Source organism: Lichenostomus cassidix, chromosome 7, assembly GCF_008360975.1.
Source record: "Lichenostomus cassidix isolate B80296 chromosome 7, HeHo_3.0, whole genome shotgun sequence".
NCBI lineage: Eukaryota > Metazoa > Chordata > Aves > Passeriformes > Meliphagidae > Lichenostomus > Lichenostomus cassidix.
The window spans coordinates 28,451,243-28,473,102 of NC_139488.1; the positions used below are offsets into that span (position 1 = coordinate 28,451,243).

At 45.1% G+C, this 21,860-nt stretch overlaps 1 protein-coding gene across 9 annotated transcripts in view; it reads left to right on the plus strand.

Annotated features, from left to right (window-relative positions):
• The window catches only part of KALRN (kalirin RhoGEF kinase), a 476,294-nt gene extending 454,877 nt beyond the window's left edge, over window positions 1–21,417 (plus strand). For 8 of the 9 annotated variants that reach the window (XM_085066971.1, XM_085066977.1, XM_085066972.1 and 5 more), the window contains 9 exons: window positions 4,172–4,199; window positions 4,644–4,815; window positions 6,963–7,084; window positions 8,183–8,314; window positions 10,031–10,195; window positions 11,063–11,141; window positions 12,281–12,481; window positions 13,383–13,521; window positions 15,782–21,417. In XM_085066971.1, the coding sequence (XP_084923097.1) occupies window positions 4,172–4,199; window positions 4,644–4,815; window positions 6,963–7,084; window positions 8,183–8,314; window positions 10,031–10,195; window positions 11,063–11,141; window positions 12,281–12,481; window positions 13,383–13,521; window positions 15,782–16,327 (1,584 nt within the window). In that variant the 3' untranslated portion in view covers window positions 16,328–21,417. Of the gene's footprint in view, window positions 1–4,171; window positions 4,200–4,643; window positions 4,816–6,962; window positions 7,085–8,182; window positions 8,315–10,030; window positions 10,196–11,062; window positions 11,142–12,280; window positions 12,482–13,382; window positions 13,522–15,781 lie in introns of those variants that run through there. The other variant, XM_085066980.1, reaches the window with a different exon arrangement.
• The last annotated feature ends 443 nt before the right edge of the window (window positions 21,418–21,860 follow it).

Below are 21,860 nucleotides of genomic sequence, written 5' to 3' on the forward strand. Positions count from 1 at the left end.
CCTGAGGCAGCCTCCATGGGCAACACCACTGTCCTGCTGCCCTGAGTGGCCTGAGTGAGCTTTGAGACTCTGAAAGTATCACAGCAAAGTTGACTGAGTCAGTGACGGGTAATAGATATTTTCCTAAAAATTAGAGTTCACTTAATTTCTCTGTAATTAATTTCGGTTTTTTCAGAGAAATATAGGGGTTTTTTTGAGTGAGGTAGCAAGGAACATGCTGCTGACTCTGCTACCAGCATGTGCAAATGTGTCAGTATTTTATTTTAACTCAGTGACCAAGAGGTGCCATGAAATATTTACAAAATGCTGAGCTGCCTGTCTTGGAGTAAACATGCCCTCTGCTGTTTAGGTGAAGCATGGACCTTGTTACAGAGGGCTTGGTTTGCAGCCTGTTCTCATGCTTTTGGGGAAAAAGAAATATTCTCACTCCTGGTTTTGATATGTTCCCTTTAAATGGGATTGAAACGTGGCATTGGAAAAATCTGGACATCCAGTGGGCCCTGCTGTGCATTGGTGTGTCTGGGCTGGGTGTAATCCCTGCAGGGAAGTGGGGTAGGCATGGCAAGGACACCCTTGCAAAGGAGAAGCAGCCCCTGGCCCAGGTGAGAACCCTCTCAGGCAGCTGAGCTGTGCTGGCAGAGCGTTTTGGGCCTGGCCATTGGCATGGCAGGATGGCTTCTCCCTCCCCACCAGATACAACGTGTGCACAAGTGAAAGATAAGATTATGCTAAGAACTGGGGCAGTTGGAGTCGCTTTGCAAGTGGGCTTTGCAGTTACTGCTGCAGATGCCTTTTTATCTTTACAACATGAGCTCAACAAACCAGGAGAAATACTGCAAAATACTGAGTTTCTGGAGAAGCACCCATGCTGCTTTTCTAAAGCCTGACTGTTAAGTTACACTTAATTGAACTAGATCTAAGTCACTTAGATCCCTGCAGGTCCCCAAAGGCATTCAAGTATGTGCCTTAGGTACCTTTCTTGGTCTGAACCCTGAAACAGCACAGGCTGGAAGAGGGAGAGGCAAGGTCTATTTCTGTTTTTTTACTGAATAACCCTGATCTGTCTTCCCATTCCTTTATCTCACTCTCCTCCCTCCAGCTGTCTGTCTTTGCCTGGTCACTGTTAGGTCCCACATCACTTGAGCAGAGGACATTTCATGTTCTGCCTTTTGTTACCTTGCGTAGGATTTCCATTTTCAGCTGTTGTTGTATGGAAAACAAACTCTCCTGGCCACAGAGAGGACCTTACAAATTTTCACCTGCCCTGGGCCATGCAACAGGTTATTTCATCCAAGAAAAAAAAAATTCTCCTCATTTCAATTAAAATTATGTTCCAAGGGAAAAGAGCATGGCTGTGTTTCTTCCATTCACTGCAAACTGAGTTTCATCCCCTTAGTGTTTGCATGGTGTGGACTGACACTGAAGATGGAGTGAGAAGTTCTTGTGTTGGGTAGTTCCATCCCCGTGAGTTTGTCCTCTCACAGCCAGACTGACAGCCACGCTGCTGCAGGAGGTGTTTGCTGGGATTTTTTCCCTTGTCAGCATGAGACCCTGAGCAGCACTTTGTCCTGCTAGTGGCCTCTGTGGGAGGGGTGCTGGGCTGAGGGCTGGGCTGTGAGATCCTCATTCAAATTGCTAGAGTGAGTGGGCAAGAGGATCCATAAGGGGATCCAGCCCTGGCACCAGCAGGAGGCTGTGTGGAGAAGCAGTACATAAACTCCCATCCTCTGAGAGCAGTGAGGACATGCTCTGGAGCTCCCCTTCTCCACCAGTGGGGATTAAAAACCCATTTGGCAAATGAAGAAATTGTCTCCAAGGGTCTTGCACTTAATCTAGAAGGACTGTGGAGGCTGCCACAGCTGAGAAACTTGGCCAGCCTGCAGGGAGAGGCAGCAAAGCCCTGGGGCTTGGGATGCAGATCTGGCTGTGAACCTATGCTTTCCTATTTCTGCCCTTCTCACCCCAACAACTGATGCCCTCCTTCAAATCCCATTCCCTAATAAAATGATATATTAAATCTCTTAAACAGTCTAATGCAGACAGACTTTTATTTTTGTCTGAGCTTACAGCAGGCAAAAGCTGTGATGTAGCTGTGGGGGTGTTGTTAGGTACCCTTTGATTCATTAGCAGATGATGTTTTGGGAAAGAAAATGTAAATTTTATGCACAGACTCTTCCAATATTATCTAGCAGTGATAATTTTCTTTCTGCTATTCCCACAGTGAGGCAATGAAATTGGTAAGGCAATTATTTTAAATTATTGTACCTTAGAAGTCACTAGAAATGTAGAATTATTTATTTATAGGGTATCCATTACATTCATCACTGTAGTTGCATCTTCTAATGAATCCTTTAGAGTTAGAAAATTAATATAAAGTGTTAACGAGTGTTTCTTTCTCCTGATCTCTAATCCTACAGGGATGGAGATCAGTGAATAATAAGGGAATTCAGTGCATGCTGCAGGAAAGAAAGGGGAGAGCTTTGGAGAATGGATATTTCAGTTAAGCTAAACACTACAAAAATGAAGATGTATGTGCAAATGAGCTGATGCCTGAGGTTACTCAGCTGAAAAGTAGCTGGTGGCTGTGAGTGAAAGTGGCAAGTGATGGTTATCCACAGAACAGCTTTTTCTGCCTTTGCTGTGTTGTGTGAGAGATACAACTTAATCACGAGGATCCATCTCTCTTTTTTCACATGCACAGACAGGAAAGGGGATGTTTTCCATCCAGTACTCTGTTGTGCCACAATTTCTTCTGTCTGCAGGGTCCAAGGGGCTGTATGTGGGTCCTGGACCCTGTGGAGCAGCAGCTGCTGCTCGCTGAGGCCCTGGGCTGGCAGGTCCTTGTGCTTGGTGTCAATGCCCAGCAGTGCCCCTTCAGATGGGACTTTGGGCTTTCCATGTTGTTTCCATGGCTCATTTGGGCTTTGTGGTGCTGGCAGGGGAAAGCAGACCCTGAGCCCTCAGTGCTGGTTCCAACCTGGGGCTATAAGGAAAGGCTAGGAAACCAAAATTCACCTCAATGTGCCCAAATGCCTCCTCGAATGGCACCCTGAGCCATCGACCTTGGAAAACTATTTATAAAGCAGAAATGTAAATATAAATCTTGAAGATGTGTCTACTTTATTTTGAAGGGTTATTGCTTCTGTTTTGTGGCCTGGTTTCTGAGCCTCTGCAAAAACTTCCTATCAGCTTTGGCAGGCCATGAATTAGGTCACTGCTTCATTGGCATCTTCCAAAATAGCCCTGAAATAAATAGTAACAAAGATATTTAAGGCAAGATAAACCACATTGGTGTTTATGGTGCTTGAATATGAAATTATTCGATTGAATTTGAATAACAAGGCCTTATGAGATTACTATAACAGTTAATGAGGCTAAAACCTCAATACTATTGCACACCACAATGTGGTTAGGATCGATTCTGTAAGAACTCAGTGGTGTTGTCTTAGCTTTTTCCACCTTTGCTTCCAGGGTTACATTGGCACATGGAGACCACAGAGTAACAGTAGCTTTTCAAGTCTTTGCTAACTTGATCAATTAACTAGTTAGATAAAATAACTCCCAGTTATCCAAACCTAGTTTCAAGCTGGAAAATTTCCAGCAGTCCAATGAAATGAGTGAATTTTTACTCATGTTAATAGACCAAGAATTGTTGCAGGACTGATCCTCGACAGTGGGCAAAATGAAACATTCATGGTTTAGGGCTTTACGGTTTTTTCTCCTGAAGCTGAGCACAAGTTAAAAGACATTTCCTCAGACGTGGTCAGTGGCCAGAGTGCTGGTGACATGCCCCAGGTGCATGGTGGCTGCAGGTGCTGTGTGACACAGGTCTGGAGCTGGGCACACGGGTGCACAAACCAGCTCTGGGAAGAAGCAGTAATGGCTTCATCATTATCACCCAGGCTTAGAGGAAGCATGTTCACCCTCCTCAGCCATGGTGTTGTGCTGTTACCTGTGATGCTTTATCAGAGTTAAGAAGTCATAGCTTTCATTTACTGTCCCAGATGTGTTGTCACTAGTGCTTGCTGCACCTGCTGGTTGTTAGAAGGTGCTTGTTGCCACTGCAGTGCTTCTGCAGTTCTGGTCACAGTCACCACGGTGCCTTGTGAAATCAGATGTCTCTTTGTCACTGTCTAGGAAATAAATGCATGTATCTCTTTGTATTTTTCAGATAATCAACCCCAATTTCATTCAAGAAGGTGAGTTCAGGACAGCTGTGCTGCAGTTGTGATGTACTCTGGTGCCAAGGCATGCTCTGCACCTACCAGCATTTTCAGCAAAGGCAGATCTCTGCTGCTCAGTCCCAGGGAAAGCAGGCTTCCTGCTGGCTGCTTAGCTCAGACAGCCTGGAGCCACAGGCTAGACTGAAGCCCCCAAACCTGCCCTCCCAAAATCTCATCCACCTCCCAGAGCACAGAGCTGGGGGGTGGACACTCCCCTGCACCTCCTTCTCTGAGCTGTCCACAGCTGGCTTTTCCTGGAGAGCAGCTTCAATAACATAATCCCAGGAGTCCCAGCTGTTTGGGATCCAGATCCTATAGTTCATCCTACAATGTATTCTCTAGCCTTGCATGACTCTAGACATCCTCACCTGCAAATTAAAAGAGGTGTTGTGTGTGTGTCCCCATGGTTTTTTTTTACAGTGGCTCCAGAGTTTCTTGTGCCATTAGTGGACATCACCTGCCTGCTTGGGGACACAGTGATGCTGCAGTGCAAAGTCTGTGGGCGACCCAAACCAACTATAACCTGGAAGGGACCAGATCAAAACATTCTTGACAATGACAACAGCACAGCCACTTACACAGTGTCATCCTGGTAAGGTCCTGCCTGTGGATCCCAACATAGCTGGTCCTGATGGTTGTGTTACCCTCAATCATGGCACCAGCTGGCTACAAGGCTCATTAAGATGCAGTAATTAAGTCTGGCATGGCATGTCAGCACATCAGTGTAGCGAACAGTGTCTGGAAAGGGTCAGACTTTGGGGCTGGGGTAGCTGTACTTGCTTCCCAAGCTGATGTAGGGTATTTCCACAAAGTGCTGCTGGCAGATGTGAGCTTCCTCCCGTTGACTTCCTGAGCCAGCTGCAACCCAGGAGACAGAATGTTAACAACATATTAGTTTGGCTAGTATTGCCTCTGCTGGGGATTCTCTGTTTGACTTTGATGCCATGATCTCCTTTGGGAGTCAAGCAGAGCAAGCCCTCACCAGCTTGCAATACCCCTATCACTGGGCATTTTCTCATCTTATGGGCAGAGGTGTGGTTACAGTTTTCCTGAGCCTTTCCTCAGCTGTTCCTAAAAAAGCCCACATGTGCACATGGGAAGGCTACATCTGGCTGTGCTTGGACAGAAAAATGCTTGTCATTATGTTCCTGGCTTGGCTAGCTGAAAGGAAAACTATCTTTACAACAAGCACTGGGAAGATTCAGAAAGATCTGGAGTTGAATTCAGGTCAGGTAACAGCCTACTGCTGAATGCTCATCTGCAGCTTACATAAGCAATTTGGGCCAAACTGCAGTGGAAATCTCCAGGAGGCAATCTTTCATTTCAACTTTTCAGCACTTCTGGCTCAGTCTGAAATCAATCCAGGGAGTACAAAGTCACTGAAAGGGAAAAAAGAACACTAAGAGAGAAGGGGTTTTACATGTTCAATAAAAAAAACCCCTTACATCTGATCAAGAGCTTCCTTCAGAGACCATTGGCTTGTGCAGTTGCCCCAGAGCATCCAAAATTGTCTTTAGCTATTGCTCAGTAGATCTCCTAGTGCCTTATCTTCAGCCTCTGGCTGGGCTTGGGATGGGGGGATATTTCCATACAGGGTTCTGGTTTTCATCACAGTCCTCTGCCTGTGCATTGGCTCCCTGTGCACTATCAGCACTTGCATTGTCTTCTTACTCAAATACTCCTTCCATGAAGACACTGCCTGCCAAGCAGAGGTCCAGCAGATCAGTGGCTCTTACAAATCTTGCTGGCACGAGTGTCTGGATTTCAGGAAGAGGGGATATTTCTGTCCTGTTTTAAACCAGCACTGTCAGACCAGCAAAAGCTGCAGTGTCCAGACAGTTATCCCAACAACCATGTCCTTCTGCAGTTCCTGACAGATTAAGCATTCAAGAACTAGCCTACTTTTGCCATCAAGGGAACGTATTGTTGGCTCTAAGCTGGGTCTCCAGTACAGCTAAAACAGTTACACAAGCAAAATCCTTTAATTCAGGCCAGCTCCCTCAAATTGCGTATTGGAGACTGAAGTGTGCAAACAGCAGTGACTATGAACAGACTTGCTGTAAATTCATGAGACTCCACAGAGCTGTTTATTTTCTGACTGGCCCGAAGACTGAATGTGTCATGAATTCAGTGCTGTGCTCTTTATCCCTGGCTGTTACGAGATGTCCAGCCTTCCAATTGGGGACCTGGCAGCAGTGTCAGATCAATGGCACATGATCCAGGGGTCTGAGGCTCTCTGGAAATATCACCCTATGCTTTGTGACTGCTTCCTGCATCTGTGAGAAGCCCAGTTTATCTGGTGTGTGCTGGACTTCACTGCAGAGACAGAGCAACTCACCATCTTCCAAGACAGGAAAGATGTGTGTGGATAAATCTTTCCAGATATATATATATATATATACATATAGTCTAAGCATCCATCTCTGGACAGGCACAGGCAATGTTCAACTCCTGGATTGCTTGAGTGATCTTTCACATCTCCTCCTAGGCCACAATAGACAGGAGGATTCGCATGGCAGGCAATTTGGACCAAAGGTTTGCTCAAAGGCTTCATTAACAGCCAAACCCTGACATATGGAGGGGTTGTACTTGGGCACCAAATTGCTGGAGGGATGTTCCTTCAAATGAATTAATAGGATTTGTGTGCATGTCTGTTTGCAATGAGGCAGGACAGGAACTATATAAAATCCATTAGCAAGTGAAGCAGTGCTTTATAACTGGGGCTTCCTGCATCCACAGTGACTCAGGAGAGCTCACCTTGAAGATCTGCAACCTGATGCCTCAGGACAGTGGCATCTACACCTGTGTGGCAACCAATGAACACGGAACTGCATCAACCTCTGCAACTATCAAAGTCCAAGGTAGCACATCTGACCTTAACACACATGATTTTTCCTCTGTGTGGCCCCTTGGTGGGGGCTGGGAGCACACAGGAACAGCCCATGCAGATGTGGAGCAGTGCAAGGTGAATTGAGATGTTGAAGTCGTACAACCATCCCTCAGCCACAACTCCCACTGATGGCTGAAGGCTTTGCATACTCTTTGTGCTTGATTAAGTCATCTGACCATAAACATCACATTTGGGGAATGAGAATGCACTGGCACTGGTTCAGCTCCTGCCCTGCATCCTGCTAGTAGTGCTCCTTCCCAGGAGCTCAGTAAGGTCAGCTAGGGGAAGCTCAGCTCCCTCAGGCTGCCAAGTCCCTGGCAGGGATGATGCCCCAGGGGACTACAGAAAGCTCTGGGCTTTAGAATCTGCCTGGAGTGGGAGGAACTGGGATCCAGTGACATCGATTTTCCACCTCCCCTTCCCTCTAGGGGACAGAGGAGGTGAGAGTAAGATTTGGCCTGGGTGAAACTGTTCTTCAGGGATTCAGCTTGGAGACATGAATTCTCAGCACTGTAATTAGTGACCCATCTAATTGTAATGAATACAAAATAACAAATTGGTGCTCAATGCCTCCAGCTGTGGGAAGGGATCTGTTAGCATGAGAGATGAGGTGCCAGCTGTGTTGAAGGGGATGGTCCAGAGACTAATGGCTCACTGGGGACTTACAGATGCAGCAATGTCATGAGCATTTAAAAGTCGATTTGTTTTGTCTCACAAACTACCCTAGATATATAATTTCCCAATTTATCCAAGCAAGTCAGTGGCTGCACTAACTACTCCTGTGCTCAAGGGAGCCCTAAGCAAAGCACAGAAGGGTTACTGGTCATTTGTCAATCTGCTCCCAAGCACACAAAGCACCATATGACACAGAAGAGCTCTGAATGCCTTGCTTGTGTTATTTTTGGATATTCAATGGTAACTAACTCCTCACCTGCTGCTTAGAGAAGTCCCTCTACAGGGTGCAGCTGTCCTGTAGTGACCTGATGTACCTGATAGACCTCATCTTCAGAATAAAGCACTAGCACTTGTTGATGTGATGCTGGACTTGGTGTTGTTTTCTCTTCCCAAGGTGTGCCAGCTGCCCCAAACCGCCCCATTGCTCAGGAGAGAAGCTGCACCTCTGTGATCCTTCGCTGGCTGCCCCCATCCAGTACAGGCAATTGCACCATTTCAGGCTACACTGTGGAGTACAGAGAAGAAGGTAAGTGGTGTGAGGAGTGCTTGCTGCCTGCGAGAATGAGAGCAAGTTTCATTTATGACACAACAGGTCCCAAAAGCATTCTTATCACTACTGGGATGCCACTAGTTGTAGCTTACAGATCCCAAAGTCTAAGGCAGAAAGAAGCCCTTTTATCATCCAGTCCACGCTCTCATATGTTACAGACCTTTCTGTTTTTCTCTGGTTGTTTATGACAAGTAAAGTGTGCTAAGCTAAAACATATCCATCACTAAGGCATCCTTTTGTCATTTGCATTCTACCTCCATGGTGTCCATCCTTTCAGGAGGGTGCTTCCCAGAAATGCAAAACCAAATCAGCCTCGTTATTTTTTTGATCTGGATAAAGTTGCAGATCCCTGCATACTTTTCAAGCTCAGCTCTGAAATCCATTTGTTCTTAAATCCAACCATCCTTTTCCCCTGAAGCATTAGGTAGATATTAAATGCACTGTTTTCCCAATATGCACAGGCATGTGCTCTTGAAAAGGGCATTTGAAATAATTCATAATTCCTTTTTACATTCTTCCTGCAAAGGTGTGAGGGCCCCTGGGCAGTAAACCTTGCTGTAGGTATATGGCCTCTCTTTTTTCCCCCTTCATCCTTCAAAAATTCCTACCCCATTTTTAGTAAATGTGTAAACCTAATCACTCCATCATATTAATGCCTTCTCCTAGTGAATATTCTCCCTTGACCCTCACTGTGCCATCAGTGTGACTGGCATCTTTGTAAAAGAATAAAATCTCCTTTATTAACAATAATCCCCAAAACAAACAGCAAAAATCTCAGCAGTGTTTTCAGTATTCCTCCAATTTCAAAGGTAAAACAGACTCTTATAAAACCAACCATGACCTTGTGAGACGTGGCAATCAGAATTTGTTCACAGTACACACAAAATAAATTGGTTATGGTAAATAATGTAAAGGCAAAAGGCCCTGAACTTACTAAAATAAGATAAAATTTTATGTATTTTTGAAGAAATCACCGTCTGTGACAGGGTTCTGTGTTCTTGTTTTTTGTTCTCTGACCCTGTACAGATTAGTAAGTATTGCTCCTTTGGTTACCACAGGTTAGGCAACGGCTGGGTTTGTTTCTGATAAAACCAGGAACACATGACAATCACACATTTCTTTGCTGCAATTCTGTTCATCTGGAAGCTGCCTGTGTTAAGCCTCAGCAAGCTGGTTCTCCTCATGCAGCTTCAGCTTTCACTGTAGTCACCACATCTTCGTCTGCAAAAGCATTTGGATTGCACTGACACCCTGGCTCAGCTTCATCTCCCTTGCCCATGGTTTTGGGGGTTTTTGCAGTATTTCTGCTACTGTTTCTCTCATAACAGAGCTGTCACCAAATCAGCCCTCCACTTCTGTCTTATCACACTGCCCTGAGACATCACTTGCAGCACACAGCCACAGCTAAAGTGCTGGAGAGATCAGCTTGTCCCTGGGCTGTGCTTTTTCCATCATTATCAGTCAACCGAGGGGCATTTCCTTATTTTCTCATTTAGCCAGATGGGAAGGTGGCTGCAACACACAATAGCTTCCTGTGATCCATTTCTGGTTTAAGTGTGCTGTAACATTGCCTCTTAAAAACCCTGTAGGTTTGAACCTCCCAGGGTACTACCTAAGTTGGGCAGAGAAAGCCTCAGCCCTGAGCTCACACAGTGTTTCCCTGAGCTCCTCTTCTCTCCCTCTGTCCAACAGGCTCTCAGGTCTGGCAGCAGTCAGTAGCCTCAACTTTGGACACATACCTTGTCATTGAGGACCTGTCCCCAGGCTGCCAGTACCAGTTCCGAGTGAGTGCCAGCAATCCCTGGGGGATCAGCTTGCCCAGCGACCCATCCGAATTCGTGAGGCTGCCAGAGTATGGTGAGTGGGCACTGCAGGGAGGGACTGAGGCATGCAGGAGTCCACCTGTGCCATCTGTATGGTGTGTTTTTATGGGTTCTGATACAAACAGGGATCCTGGTCCAACTAGGAATACAAGAAAAAAACAGGGAGATGCTCAGAGCCAGCTCCTGCCCCCAGAAAGGATTTTCATGTCCTCACCTCCATCCAGACTCAGAGCCTACCTCTGGCACAGAGGCTATTGCAGATTACAAGCAGGTCCCTCCTTTCTATCCCCAGACTGTTTCTTGTGTTTATCGCTGCCCCACAGGCTCCATGTCCTGGCTGGTGTCTGCCCTGCCTTTCCAGCAATGCCAGCAGCACCAGCAGCTTCTGCTGGGCAGCCCAGCTGGGGGCTGCAATTCTGCTTGCAAAATGTTCCTCCTTGAGCAATGCAGCTGGAGTGGGAATGCTTTGATGGAGGCAATTCCCAGGTGCTTGGTGCTGCAGGAATTTGGGGTACAGCTCGCTCTCCAAGGTGCTGTGAGCAGAGCCCCTTTTCCCCATGCTGTTAAACCCCTGGTGTGTAACTAGGTCTGTGACTGGCCTGGGTAGTCTGTGCTGGATGGAACAAGAGTTCACACAGCATAGCTCTACCCCCTGTCCGTGTGGCCCTTTTCAGCCCAAAATTGCAAGGACAGATTTGAGTTCCCCTTATCCATACCTTCCCCTGGGGAGCTCTGGCATTTAGTGGTCCAGCACACTGGAGCTGTGCCTGAGCAGTATGAAACAGGACTCCTAGTGATGTTTCCTGTCTTAATAATACAATCTCACATAATTTTAAAATATAGTCCACAGCAAACTGTCTTTAACTTTATATCTTCTTGCATGTTCTTTGTTCTCTCAAAGACTCTGCTGCTGATGGTGCCACTATTTCATGGAAGGAAAACTTTGACCTTGCCTATGCAGAGCTGCATGAGATTGGGAGGTAATATTAACTCTGCTTATCACTGCAATAAAGCACTCAAACAATGGCTTGAAGATTTTTCCTTGGTGGGGAGTTTGGGTTATTTTTGTTGTTAGCTTGAAAACTGCTGCTCCTTTCAAAGAGCATTGGATATCAGATACTGATTAAAATACTGACTAAATTCTGTTTTTCAAGATAAGTTCTGATTTGAGAATTGCAACTTGGCAAACTGGTGAGAAATTAGGCAGCCAAATCTCTGGCAGTTGGTATCTTCTCTGTCATCTCTGATCTGAAGTCCTGTTTTGAAGTCGTGACAATTTACTGGTTCTGGATAAGCTTAACCTCAAAGACTGAGTTTGCCAAAACACTTGGGCATGTGACTGACTTATCTCTGCTGATTGGGAGGGTGAGTTGAACAGAGCCTAAATAGGAGCAGCACATGCTGTCAACCCTTGGAGCTCTGCACAGATAACAGATAAGGGGCATGAAAATAATTCAGGTTAATGCAATTAGTTCTTCAGCTCAGATGCCAGGAACATCTGGGGCTGAAAAGAAAAAAGTCCCTCTGGTTCTGTAGAAAACAGTGAAGTGTTAGTAAGAGCTCAAGTTCAGACATGGTTTCACTGCATAGTTTTACTTCCAGGAATGGCACTATGGTCTGTATGAGTTTCCTAAATGCCTTCCTGACAGCTTTTTTCTTAATTTCTTACTGTGTGTCTGAAAAAGTGAGTCAAAACGGTAGGTTAGTGATTATTTAACAAGGCTTTTCTTTTAGTTGTTTGAGAAAGTTTGGTCTCTTTAATAAAGCAGCTGGAGAAGGGAGACCCACAGTTAAAATAAAAGGAGATAGAACCTGTAAAAGTGGCAGCAAATTGAACCCAGGGGAGGTTGTTAGAGCATATCAGTGTGGCTGCACAAAGCAAAGTGACAACGTTTGCTCTCAGTGTTTGCTAATCCCCAAAGAATCTCTAAACCCAGGGTAAGAGATGGAGTGCCTTTGTTGAAAAAGGTTATGAACAACTTGTTAAATCTGATTCCTTGAGAAATATTAATGTGATGAATCAAAAAACCTTTCAAAAATCACTCTGTTATTGAGCTAAAAACTAGGCATGATTTATTCATGAGGCCACTTCATTATTCTGTTTTCTTTATAATTTCAGGGGTCGATTCTCCATAGTAAAGAAATGTGTCCACAAAGCCACCCGGAAAGACGTTGCTGTAAAATTCATTAGTAAAAAAATGAAAAAGAAAGAGCAGGCAGCACATGAAGCAGCTTTGTTACAACACTTGCAGCATCCTCAGTACATCACTATCCACGATACCTACGAGTCTCCTACTTCATACATCTTAGTTTTGGAACTGTAAGTGCACAGAGCTTGGATTCAAGTGTCAGGGTAGGAATCACAGCCCTATTAAAGCCTAGCACAAAAATCACCCTGAGTTCAGCAGGGCAAAGGTTTTATTGATTGTGATGTCAAATGAAATAGCCATTTTCTGCACAGTTCCCACTGCCTTTTCTTTACAGTAAGTAAGATTCAGAGGGACAAATAAAACTGCTTTCTACTTGGGTGAAGCTTGGGTAATTTGTCCTGTTGAAAAGCAGCAGACTTCCTTGGGCAATTTTGTCCACTTTTTACATTTGAGTAAAAGTGTTTCAGCTAGATTGAAGCCATGATGTAGGAATCATTCCAATGCTTTTTGGTAAAAAGACCTGTGTAGCAACCCATGCCAACCCCATAAGGAGAAACAGCAACCAAACTCCAAAATGCTTTGTAACAGTATATCCAACAACAGTATATTTGGGCTATTTGATTGTTTGTTTGTGCAGATAAATAAACTAGGTGGAAAACTTTTATTGGGTTCGTTTTCCCACAGAAAATATTACCAGCTGAAAATGTCAGTGATTTTTTTTCGCCATTATGTAACCAGCTCTATAAATAAATAGATGAATCCAAATAATTAAGAAGCTGTGTTTCCAGAGGGATTGTCTCTGTCGATTGAATCCATCCTTAAGCAAATGAGTTTACTTTAAGACTGTTGCTAAATTTTTCAAGGACTGGAGATAACAATTGAGAATTAATCATTCTACCACTTCCATGGCCTGTGGTATCTTGAGATATCATTAAATACTCATCAGATCTTGCATTTTATTTTCCTCCCTTTTTTAGGTCACAAAGTTTCCATTGCAATTTGTTTTCAAATACGAACTGTTGCTAGAGGTTCCATGTGATGTTTCATGAGCAGGGTTTGGTTTGTTTGCAGGATGGATGACGGTCGTCTCTTAGATTATCTGATGAACCACGATGAACTTATGGAGGAAAAGGTGGCATTCTATATAAGAGACACGATGGAAGCCTTGCAGTACCTTCACAACTGCAGAGTGGCTCACTTAGACATAAAGGTAAGAACAAAGAAAGATGCTGTTATTCCATGCCCTGGAGCAGACAGTTCCCAGCTGTGCAGACAGGCAGGATGTGCAGCCTGTGCCCAAGGATATGATGGGCAGGCTGTTGATCAGAGGAAGGAGTTACTGACCTGCAGCGCCAGGTCTTTGCCTTCAGACAAGAAATGCACCTTTTTCTTTGATTCACTGGTTTGTTCCCAAGGGCTTTCTGGATTTAATGAAGGAGAAGGAAAATGTCTGAGAGACAAGAGTGAGATGTCACTAGCACCTGACTGAAAGGAAACTATGTATAATTCTGCAGAGTATGATTTGGGCTTACACTGTACCAACTCAGCCTCCAAGCTTGTTGAGCAGAGCTGGCTCATGCCCAGGCACTTCAGGGCAGGCCAGAGGGAGTCCATGTCCCCCTCATATCTGCAGCAGTGCCCTTGGGAGCCCAAAGCAAGGGAAGGGAGGGTGCCAGGGAGCAGGAGGTAGGCAGGGCTGGCAGGGGCAAAGGAAAAGAAAAGCAGCACATTGCATTGTGCTGCAGAGCCTGAGAGGGGAATTGGGTGGGAAATACACCCAGGGAGGGGTTCAGAGGAAGAACAAAGAACAAGTTGCACTGTAGAGAAGAAATTGGGGTATTCTCTAACGTCACACTCAGACTAGTACAGCTCGTACCTGCTTTTGTGAGCACACATGGCAGGAGGGACTGTACTGTCCTGGATTTGGCTTTGTACTGCAGTCCTCCCCAGCATCCCAGTTATCTTGGATGACAGAGAATTAGCCATTGAAGTTATTATCAAGTGTTCCAAGTTTTGTGATCTGCAACATTGATTCTGGTTGCCAGGGATATCAGATAATCTATAACTCTTTGCAGACTTAAATGGCAATTAAAAATGAAGAATGAGAGATGAATTTAACTTTCTTATATACTGGACAATCCCGCTTCAGGGAGATCTATTCTCATCTCTCCAAGCCCCAGGCATGTCAGATGAAGCAATACTTTAATTTTTCTGCTGCCTCTACCCCTACAAAAAAAAATTCCATTTGTACAGGACCTTATGTGAGAATTAGATCCAAAAGGCTAAATCATCCTGGTTTCTTTCTATGAGATTGTTTGTATTTTTTTCTCTATTTATATGACCTGTCAAAAAGTACATATTACTTGGAGGTAAGAAACTGCAATGAATTCTCTGTTTGATCACAAGATACTTCCCAGAAACAAGGTGGGAATCTAATTTTCTGTGACCTATTTGCAATTCCCCTGAATGAGGAATGCTAAATAAAGCACCTTCTGTTGCTAAGTGGGAAGCAGAGATGCACTGGCAGTGACAGCAGACCTATCCATGGACTGTGTTGTCCCAGGATGTGTTGCTCAAGGATGTGTTGATTTTGTCAATAGAGACTGCACAAGAGCAGAGCAAGTGGAGAGACTGGAACAGCAGTGTACTGAACTTTGCATTATATATATTTAGCTATAGTCATGAGGGAGCAGTAAAATATGCATGAGGATTAGGGAGAGAAAAAAAATCCAGAGGGGTACAAGAAGTAAATTCAGAAATCATCTCAGAGCCAACAAAGGAAGGATAATCCATGTTAAGTCCCCATTGCAGAGTGTACAGGCAATGTTCAGAATCTCCCACTGAGAGAGACCTTAAATACTGAGAGTTGCTAAAACAGAGAGAAAACCAACTGGGATGAAAGGTAATTGCATGCTGGTTTGGAAAGCATGACTGTGTCCTGCTGTGTATAGGGGAACACTGGCAGCTCCATGTCAACCAACAGCAACAGTAATGGCACACACTGGAGTCCCTCCCAGGGTAGTGGGTGCAAAATTGAACATTTACTTAATGAAGAACATTTCTGCTGCAAGTTAGGCACACTTACTTAGCCAGCTGTCATCTGAACAAATGGAATCTAAATAAACTGATCAGATATATACAAGTCTTATTAAAATTTAAAAATCCGTCAGCGCTCTTAATCTGTAGAGATTAGTTTGGGAAAATAAACTGTAAGTATTTGGGACAAAGTGCAAAATCCCAGTGTGTTGCCCTAGCACTAAAGAGGATCTTGTCATTGTAACTGTAGCACTGATCTGAATTTGGAGCAAACAGCAGCTGAGCTGCTTCCTCATCATTCACTCTCCTGATCTCTACTTTGCACGTCCGATTAAATGCAAGTTTTGATTGGCAATTAAACCTACATGAAACCTACCCATTTTATTTGCCAAAATACAGTTATGATTAAGTTTATATCATTATCTTTTCAACAGCCAGAAAATCTGCTAATTGATTTAAGAATCCCAGTGCCTCGAGTCAAGATCATTGATTTGGAAGATGCAGTCCAGATCACAGGTCATTACCATGTCCACCACCTCCTTGGAAACCCAGAGTTTGCAGCCCCTGAAGTTATCCAAGGCCTTCCTGTCTCTCTGAGCACAGATATTTGGAGCATTGGGGTTCTCACGTACGTCATGTTAAGTGGTGTCTCTCCGTTCCTTGATGAAAGCAAAGAGGAGACTTGTATCAACGTGTGCCGAGTAGATTTCAGCTTCCCGCACGAGTACTTCTCTGATGTTAGTCATGCTGCCAGGGATTTCATCAACGTTATCCTCCAGGAAGACTTCAGGAGAAGGCCGACAGCAGCCACTTGTTTACAGCACCCCTGGCTGCAGCCGCACAGTGGCAGCTATTCCAAGATCCCACTGGATACCTCCCGCTTGGCTTCCTTCATCGAGCGCCGCAGGCACCAGTATGATGTGCACCCGGTCCCCAGTGTCAAGAGCTTCCTGTTGAGCAGGATGAACCTGGGCACATAGGGCCTCCATCCATGGCATCCTACGCTGCTGGTCCTGAGCCGGGTGCCGGGAGCACTGCCGGGAGCTAACAGGCACCACGCGGGTCCGTCTGTACATATTCCGTGTTCAGCATTTGCCTCTCACCCACTGCAGGGTGCCAATCACTGCTGACGTGGCAATGGGACCAAGGCAAAGAGGGTGACAGCAGCAGGGACATGCTCCCTCTCTTGGGGTACATGGTATTGTCACATCCACTGCCCAAAAAGGACTGCAGGAAGCAAACACCAACTGGGAACGAGAGCCAAAATTGCAGTTGCCTTAATCTTTGTGAGGCAGCCTTATAAGAAATCCTCTTGATCTTGCTGAACTGAATTCAAAATGTACAAAAGATTAGAAGTAGGATAGTGGGGGGGAGTGAGACCAAGCTGACCTTAGCATGTACTGCAGAACTGGACTGTTCAGTTTTTGCTGAAATCATTGCAAGCCTGCTCCAGGTTATCAGTCAGATTTCTCATGCCCCATATGTCTGGGTCTGCCATGATTTCAGTGGGGACTTTGCCTGCATAGGACATGCAGGATCAGGCTCCAGTCACTGCTGGAGCAGCTCCCATGGTGGCATGGCTTAGGTACACTCCTGTTGCGTGGCAGTGCTCAGAACAAAATCCTCCATTAAGCCCATCCTTGGGCTTTCTGCTCTGTTAAGTCAACGTGCAGCACCTTTCGGAGCTACGATTAAGGCAATGAATTCATTGGAGCATACAGCTGGTTCTGACTAAGCACAATGGGACTATGGTGGGTTTTTTAAAAGCATTTTATACACATTGTACAGAGATCTTTTGCAAAACCTGTGCATTGAGAAAAGGCAGAGTCCAATTTTTGCAGTATCTGTAAACTAGATGACAATGGTGATGAAGACAATTTTTTCTATCACAGGTTTTCAGTATACATATATTGTATCATAGATATAAATATATATAAATATAAAGGATCCTGTTCCATTTCTAGCTTCAGAATTGCTTGGCCCAAAGTCCATCTAAGCCTTTCAGAGTGCAGTAGGAATGGTGAGTTCATTCTTGTGCTTACAGCTTGAAAATCGTTTTCAGTGTTGAAAGTATGTCATTTGTTTCATTTCCAAACTTGTAAATATCTCTCAGCCACCATTAGCACCTCATAACCAAAGCATTCATGAGGATATTTTTATGTCCAAAGCCTAATTTGTAATAAAAAAAAATAAATTCACAATTAAAACATTTCTCTCTTGCAAGCCAAGTTGCAACATCATCATATTGATGTTACAGTGACAGAGCCAGCCTTAGGTATAACCAACATAGGGAGCCTGCAATGACAAATCAGCAGTTTGTAGGTTGGCCAAATCTTCCTTTCCAGAAATGGGACTGGAAGGGGAAACCAGCTGGGGCTTCCCCATCCTACTGCCACACCACAAAGCTCTACAGCCTTGAGGGGTTATGATCAAAGAGATTTTTTCCCCTGGCACATGGGGACTTTGTCTCGGTGCTGAGTGCCATTTGTGTGCCTCTAATGGGAAATGATGGTTGTTACCAAAGGTTTTCCTAAGGAAAAGGGCTTGATCTGACCATGTGTGCTCATATAGACTCTCTTCTAAGGATTAGAGCCAAATCTTATTTACCATCCAAGTAAGTGCACTGTGAGCCTGCAGGAGCAAGTGCTGTCTCTGCCAGTGGGTGGTGGAGATACCCTGCAAGTACTGTGAAATTCTCAGGGCTCTAAAAGCCCTTTTTTGACCCACCTCCAAGCTTAGTTTCACAGCAGGGAGGAGACCTGGCCCTTCTCTTTGTGCTTGCTCTATCACTACACCAGAGTGGTCAGTATTTTGCTAGTGGAGAAGAGAGGAGGCACAGCCAAAACCATCAGCGTTCAGCACTGAGTGTGTGCAACAAAGAACAGCCCTTGACACCAGGGAGCCACAAGCAGAAGGAGGAGCCCAGGAGCCTCAGCAGAATCAGAAGTGGTTCTGGGAGAGATCTAATACAGGGAGTTGTGGAAGGTTTGAAAGAGACAAGTGGTCATGGAAGGTTAAGCTTTTTGAATCATCTAGAACCTGTCTCAGTTCCTCTCTAGAGCAGCAGCTGATTCTCTAAGCAAACCAGCAGCACCTCTTAGGTAAAGACCAGACTCTCATTCTGAGCAACAGTGCAGAGTATGCAATTTCTTAGCAACTGAAGACAGACAGCAGTCAAGGGGGGGTCTTTAATTACCACCAGCCTCAGGTACTTTCTCACTACAGTACTGTCTGTAATTCTTCCTATTTGTCAAAGCTGGCTCTTTTTGCTGTGATTGTGCTGCCCTTAAAAAAATGTTTGTGGAAGTGTGGTCTGTAAAACCCACAGCTTTCATTAGGCCCATGGGTACAGTTTAAGCCACAGGCTTTTTGCTTGGCTTTAATACAAACAAATTCTCATGTATCACATGAAATTTGGAGTTATTTAGCATTTTGTTTTCCACCTCCTGCATTCCCGTGTCAAACTACAACAGCAGACACTTTGGATGCAGAGGGGGGAAAAGCTGGATGGTTTAAGGGAACATTAAGCCTCTTATTGATATCAAATGACAGAAAAGAAAACCCAAAAAGCAGAAAGAGGAAGGATACATGATTAGGTACTGGTGCTCAGATTCAAAAAAGACTCATTGATGAGAGAGCTGGAAGTGCTGAACTCTGAAGATTTTTAATGTTCTGGGGTTACTTTTTTTTGTGGTTTTGCTTTTTCCATATTCACATTACATACAGAACGCCTCTTCCCAGGCACTGCTCTTCTTAGTATGTTCAGGAATACTTGAACCAGTTAAAATTTCCATATAACGTTTGTGATTATCCTGCTTTTTATCTCAAAGATTTCTTCTGCCTGAATAATATCAAGCTGATATGGAATGCTGCCATACAATAAATACAGAGGAAGTATCCTGACTTTGCTCTTTCAAAGTCTTTTTAAGCCAACCTGTGGTGCCTCTGCAGATACAACAGGTTCTGTAACCCTGCTGAAAACTGTAACTCCATTGTAAAGAGATTACAGAACCTCAGTAAATAGGCCTGGATTGCACCCACTGGATGAGAAGAACCACAGTCAACCCCCTGTGTAGCATTCTTCAGCTACTGGATTATTTGGTGCATGAAATACTGTCTGTAACAAACACAGTTTCTTAACAGAGCTCCCAAGAGAACATCTGACCCCGAGGGGAAGATTTCCACCTGCAGCTGTACCACTCAGGGTGTTCCCAAGGCAGCTGAGTGAAGGTGTGGTGGTGGCTGCACCCTTTAGCTTCTCCAGCAGCTTCCAACCATCCAGGATGACCAACAGGAACACTGACAACAGCGCACCACAAGCTCTGTGTGGAGTGGCACTGTGCGCACAGACACTGCCTCCAGACATCTCCACAGTGCTCTTAGCTTTCTCTGACATCAGAGTGTGGCTCCCAATGTCCCCAGGTGCTGGGTGACAGGAAGGCAGCAGCAAAGGTTCTGGTGACACAGAGCCCACAGGACACGGTGGCATGGGGGTCTCCTTATTTAAAATGGCTTCATGCAATGAATGTGCAATGAGAACTAACTCGCCTCTCTCTCCACTCCACCTGGAGCAGCCAGGCCAGGGAAGGAATTCTGCTGGCCAGTGTAGCACTGCCAGCCCCCATCAGGTGTTCAGGCACTTGCTGCCTTGTGAGAGGTCCCCACCTCCCCCACAAGCTGCCAAGCCTCCTGTGCATGGCACTACAGGGGTGACACACAGCCAGTCCAGCGTTGGAGACTTCAAAGCAATCCAGGCTTTAAAATTTGTAAAATGTCTCTTTCTTCTTAGTGACACCAACAAGTTTTGTTTAGTCTTACTGCTCTTTTATTTCAAAAGACTATGGATTTTTTTTGCCCCAGTAACATGTATCTTTTTACTTTTAAGTTAATGCTGAGACAAAGTCTGTGCCCTCAACTGACCTGTACAAGGCTGTGGCTTCAGTGGAGTTCATTAGCATTTCTGACAATGCTATTAGACCTTTGCCACAAATACTCTGCATAAAGGCTGAATGCAGAACCACATGTTATGATCTGACTATAATTAACCATTTTCTAATACCCTTGCAATGAGGGAACTGCATCAAGTGACCTGGGATAACATAAACTTCAGAGACAGATGTAAAGGGTTCTCTGCACATAAAGGTCTGAGATAATTTACATGCACAGGGGCTCTCCACCTGGTCTTGTTTCTGTTCCTTTCACAGCAGAGGTGGATTCTCCTCTAACACAGGGCTTGGGTTTGTTTTCGAGCTCATTCACTCACGTCCCATCAGAAAATGGTGCTTTCCCAAGGAAACAAAATCCTATTTTACTAGGCTGACTGCACACTGCCATCAAGTGATGTACTCTCGTTCTGGGATCTGTATAGTGCTGAGTGTTTCCATAGCGTCAGGATGCTGAATGTTTGCTGTAACTATAGTCTTTATTATGGAGCTAGTGAAAAACCAACATCTCTACTCAAGCCATATTTCACCTTCATGTCCAATTCTGATGCTGGTGCTTTTACTTCTCTTTCTACCAAACTGTTCAACACTGCTCTGCCACTAAGGTCAGTTTGCTGATAACTTTTGGAAAGCAAATGCAATAGCAAATGCAAAAAAAAAAATTAAATTTAAATCTCAGACTTATTAACCGAGATAAGAGCAAACAGTTGGAACATATTGATGCTTTTCTTAGCAACAGTCCACTGAAGGAGGAAAAAAGAAACAGTATTGCTAACAGCTCAGCATTTTCAAGGTGCAAAGTAATTCCACAGCCTTAATTATTTCAGTGTATTGCTGGTCTGCCTTAAATGTATCTTGTTTTATTGCGGATTTCATTTTGTATGCACACAATGTCGGTTTGTAAAGGCAGGTTTGTAAATATTTCCTTTGTAAGTCTAATCACTCATGTGTACTGTTGTGAGGTGACTATTTGCTGTCCCATGTTGTTGTTACAATACTGCAGTATATATGATCATCTACAGATGTAGCTTCGACCTGTACATCTCCTGTCCTTGCATTCCTATAAATAGAGTATACTAACGACTCCGTTTCTGGGCTTTTTTGATTAAATAAAGTCATTCAGAGAATGATGGGTCAGTCATACTTCCACACGTGTGGCATCTTTCTGAGCGAGGCCTGGGAGGCTCAGGGCTGGCTGAGTGCTTCATTCAGCTCTTTTTTCCGGAGGGATCTCGCAGGGAGTCAGCCCTGGGATTGTCACCCTGGCTGCATCCACCCTGCGGCCTTGTGGCAATGTCCCCGGGAGCCAGCACGGCCAGAAACCCGCGGGCCACATCACACCCTCCGTGCACCGGTGATTTCTGCTTCCCGGGGGAACGGGCTGGCGGGAGAACTGGGAATCGTGGAGGTCCCGGGGAGCAGGGCCGGGATGGCGCAGATAGGATTCCCGCCGCGGGGAGGGGATGCAGGAAGGGCCACACGGATCCCGGGATGGCGCAGGTGGGGCTGCCGCCGCGGGGAGGGGATGCGGGAAGGGCCACACGGATCCCCGTGGGCCACACGAATCCCG